We start from the raw sequence: 3,280 nt of genomic DNA, 5'->3' as shown, positions 1-3,280 counted from the left end.
AAATGGTGGGGACACATAGGCTGGGATCAGAGTTTAGGGCAGAAGTGCTGTAGCTTCCAAATCCTCACTGAATTACAATATGTTTCACTATTATTTTCCTTCACTAATTCCGTCTGTCATTCTTAGCATTGTACAAAACACATTTTTAAGCTTTTGTTCAATGTAAGATGTAATGTAACATAATTTTTATCCAAGAAATCCACTCGGTTATGCAGGCCTATTGGTTTAGGAATATTTAGCCCTTGTAAGTCTGAACTAAACTTAGTAAAATAAAAAGTTCAGGTTGGGTACATCGCTCAAGGACTTAGCTGACAGGTCAGTGGTCCCTTACCTGTTTGCGTTGGCCCGTGTTCAACTTAGGTGTGAGCTGGCAATGAACGGAGCTATATACAGTGTGCTTGAGTACTCCCACAGTCCTTGGTAGCTTGGTACAGCCTGGGGTAATGACAGAGTCACACAGATTAGGCTCACCCCGCCCAATATGGATATGCTCTTTCCTTTGGTTTCCATTGAGAAAACCTTATCTGCTCTTTAGGAGGACGCCGTCAGTCGAGTTGTCTGCTCTTTAGGGGCACTTTGTTTTTCACCGAGGGAGTATTGACAGGTCAAGGTGCACAAGTTTAGCTCAGTGGGTTGGCCTTAAAAATAGAAGCATGGTGCAAGGCATCCGCACAACCACACGCCACCTCAACAAGAGCCTGTCTTGGTAGGACAAGAACATTTGAATGTATTTCAGCTTTTCATTTTGTTTTTGAGAGTTTGTTCTGTATCTCATCAAAATGGATAACGTATGTCAATGTACAGACTGCAATGATAGGCAGTCAAATGCTCTCCTTTACAACATCCTCAATCGAGAAAATTACAAGTCAAGCCACAACAGCCTGAAATACAACTTTATGCCTCGTCGATGCAACTGTGAGACGCGACGGACAGTGTGCTTGAAAAGTCCGGCAGACATTTGCCAAGGGGCATCGGGAGTGCTGGTGAAAACAATTCACTTCATGAAGAACTTACCTGCTTTCAACCAACTCCCACTGAACGATCAACTGTCGCTCCTTCAAAGTTGCTGGGTGCCACTCTTTATTTTGGGTCTGGCCCAGGAAGGCATGAACTTTGACGTCATCGACACCCCTGTCGATAGCATGCTGAAAAGAATCCTCTTGAACTCTCAAGAGAGCTCAGAGACGGAAAGAGAGCAGCCCACCTTGGCTGGTGTGAACAAACTCAAGTCATGCCTCAAAAAGTTCTGGAGTCTGGATTTAAGTCCAAAGGAGTACGCATACCTCAAGGGCACCATGATATTTAACCCAGGTAAGGTTTGCCTTAAAGCTTCCATATTTCAACCAGTCAATGGAAGTGCATGTTCGGTAGGGATTTTACCTACAAACAGATTTCAAACATTAAATAAGACTTGTTAAGGGCTTGTCCACAATGTCGACTCAACGCAACAAAACATAAAATATCTTCAGTGAATCCAGCTGATCAGTAGCGTTACAAAAAAATCTATTGCAATGTCATAAACAACTGAAAAGTACTGTGCTGTACAACTGGGCATAAAATGTAGCTTGTCCACTCATGATACATGTCTGTCCTCCTCAACAGATGTGAAAGACCTAAAGGCAGCTCTATTCGTGGAGGACTTACAGCAGGAGGCTCAGCATGCTCTGAGGGAGGTGGTCCAATCACTCCACCCTGGGGACCGGAGCCGCTTCGCTGGCATCCTGCTCGCGGCCTCCATGCTCAAGACCATCACACCCAACCTCATCACCGAGCTCTTCTTCCGTCCTGTCATTGGCCAAGCAGATCTACTGGACTTCCTGGTCGATATGCTCTTCAGTAGGTAGCTTACTGTCGAGCTGATGTACAGAGACCTGATATAATTTCCTGCTGTGAGGGATATTGAGCCCCCAGGACTGAGTTGGAGTGCCTGGTCATGTGGTGAAGAGATTGACAAATAAGTGCTCGTCATAAGGGGAATGTGTATTCTTTATTCACAGTAACACTATCCCTGATAGGTTTTCATGTCTGACCAAATAGGAAAATATTTTTCTTCTCAAATATATGAGAACAGTTTGCTATTGTTTACATCCAACTATGAATGAGCAACATTTACTGTATATTAGCAACATTTTTGGTAGAAAATTGAGGTCACAATGGCTGGTAGTTATAACAGACATTTTACTGGTTATATCAGACAGGCTCCAGTCTACAATACACATTCCTTAAAACCATGGATATTGTGCAGAATACTGTTTAGATACATTGTTTGTTTTGTGTAATGTTTGCATGAGTAATGTAAATCATTTCTGGGACTGCCTCCAGAATATCTTTTCGAAATATATTTTTATACAATTACTGTGTTATGTGTCTTTACAATTTGGAATATGGTTTGCGAGATAAGAATACAAACAGCATTAGCCAAGCCAAAGTAGATTAAACGTCCCCGTTCAAGAGGTCTATATTACAGCAGGCATTGCCATTCAAGGAGCCCTTCAAGCTCAATTTAAACACATCTCTTCTAAAGTAACTACTAATATGCAGAGCACTGGGAAAATATGTGTAGAATTTAAAAGCCCACATTCTCCCCCCTAACCATTGGGTTAGAGTGAATCTGTGTTGGGAATTGGGAATGAGTGAAGCATCAGTGATGTTTTCATACATAGACAAGGCTATCACAGTAGTGTGAGAGTGCTCCTCGAGTTTATAACTTCCTGTTGAAGTTCCTGTTGATTCGTAATGTGTTTGAACAGTAAGCTTTATCTGTAGTACCTCACCGGTACAGAGGGCACTTTGGAAGGTGGTTTACCAGCTGGGTACCCTGTTCCCGTCATCTTGCTGCCTCTCTCCTCTCACGAGTGGCTCACAGCAGCAACGAGAGACAGCCTCAATGGAACTGCATAGTGACTGTCTCGACGGTCGATAACAGTCACTAAGCTCCCCTTATCATACCAATAAGATATGAGGAATAATATTTTCAGTCTAATGAAGCCAAGGTCGGGCTTGAATGTAAAATGTCACGGTGTTCTACATATCTAAATAAAGAATACAATATCTACATATGTAGAGTGTCCCACCGTCTAACATTAGGTTGTATTTTAGTTTCCCTAGACTGGACACGTGAACAACTTTTCACAACAACAACAAAAATAAAGGTGAAAATGTGTGATTAAATGTTTTATTTTTTATTCAGACTTTTTTTGTATTTAGGTAAAGTGTTACCGAAAAATAAGTCTCTTACTGCTCTTCGAATACACAGTACAGAGTGTTTATTTATGCTGCA

At 41.9% G+C, this 3,280-nt stretch overlaps 1 protein-coding gene across 1 annotated transcript; it reads left to right on the top strand.

Moving 5' to 3' along the window:
* Nucleotides 1–338: 338 nt before the first annotated feature.
* On the top strand, nt 339–3,280 carry LOC129837445 (nuclear receptor subfamily 0 group B member 2-like). Its single transcript, XM_055903606.1, has 2 exons — nt 339–1,311; nt 1,603–3,280. Exons 1-2 carry the CDS (start codon nt 780–782, stop codon nt 1,842–1,844), a joined length of 774 nt encoding a protein of 257 aa, XP_055759581.1. The 5' UTR covers nt 339–779; the 3' UTR covers nt 1,845–3,280.

This window comes from Salvelinus fontinalis, chromosome 38 (assembly GCF_029448725.1).
Source record: "Salvelinus fontinalis isolate EN_2023a chromosome 38, ASM2944872v1, whole genome shotgun sequence".
Classification (NCBI taxonomy): Eukaryota; Metazoa; Chordata; class Actinopteri; order Salmoniformes; family Salmonidae; genus Salvelinus; species Salvelinus fontinalis.
Note: the sequence above shows the minus strand (reverse complement) of the source record. Positions and strands in the feature narration are given on the sequence as shown.

Coding starts and splice junctions, on each gene's coding strand:
- LOC129837445 (XM_055903606.1), top strand. CDS start 780: ATGGATAACGTATGTCAATGTACAGACTGCAATGATAGGCAGTCAAAT. Junction 1,312..1,602: donor CACCATGATATTTAACCCAG/GTAAGGTTTGCC, acceptor CCTCCTCAACAG/ATGTGAAAGACCTAAAGGCA.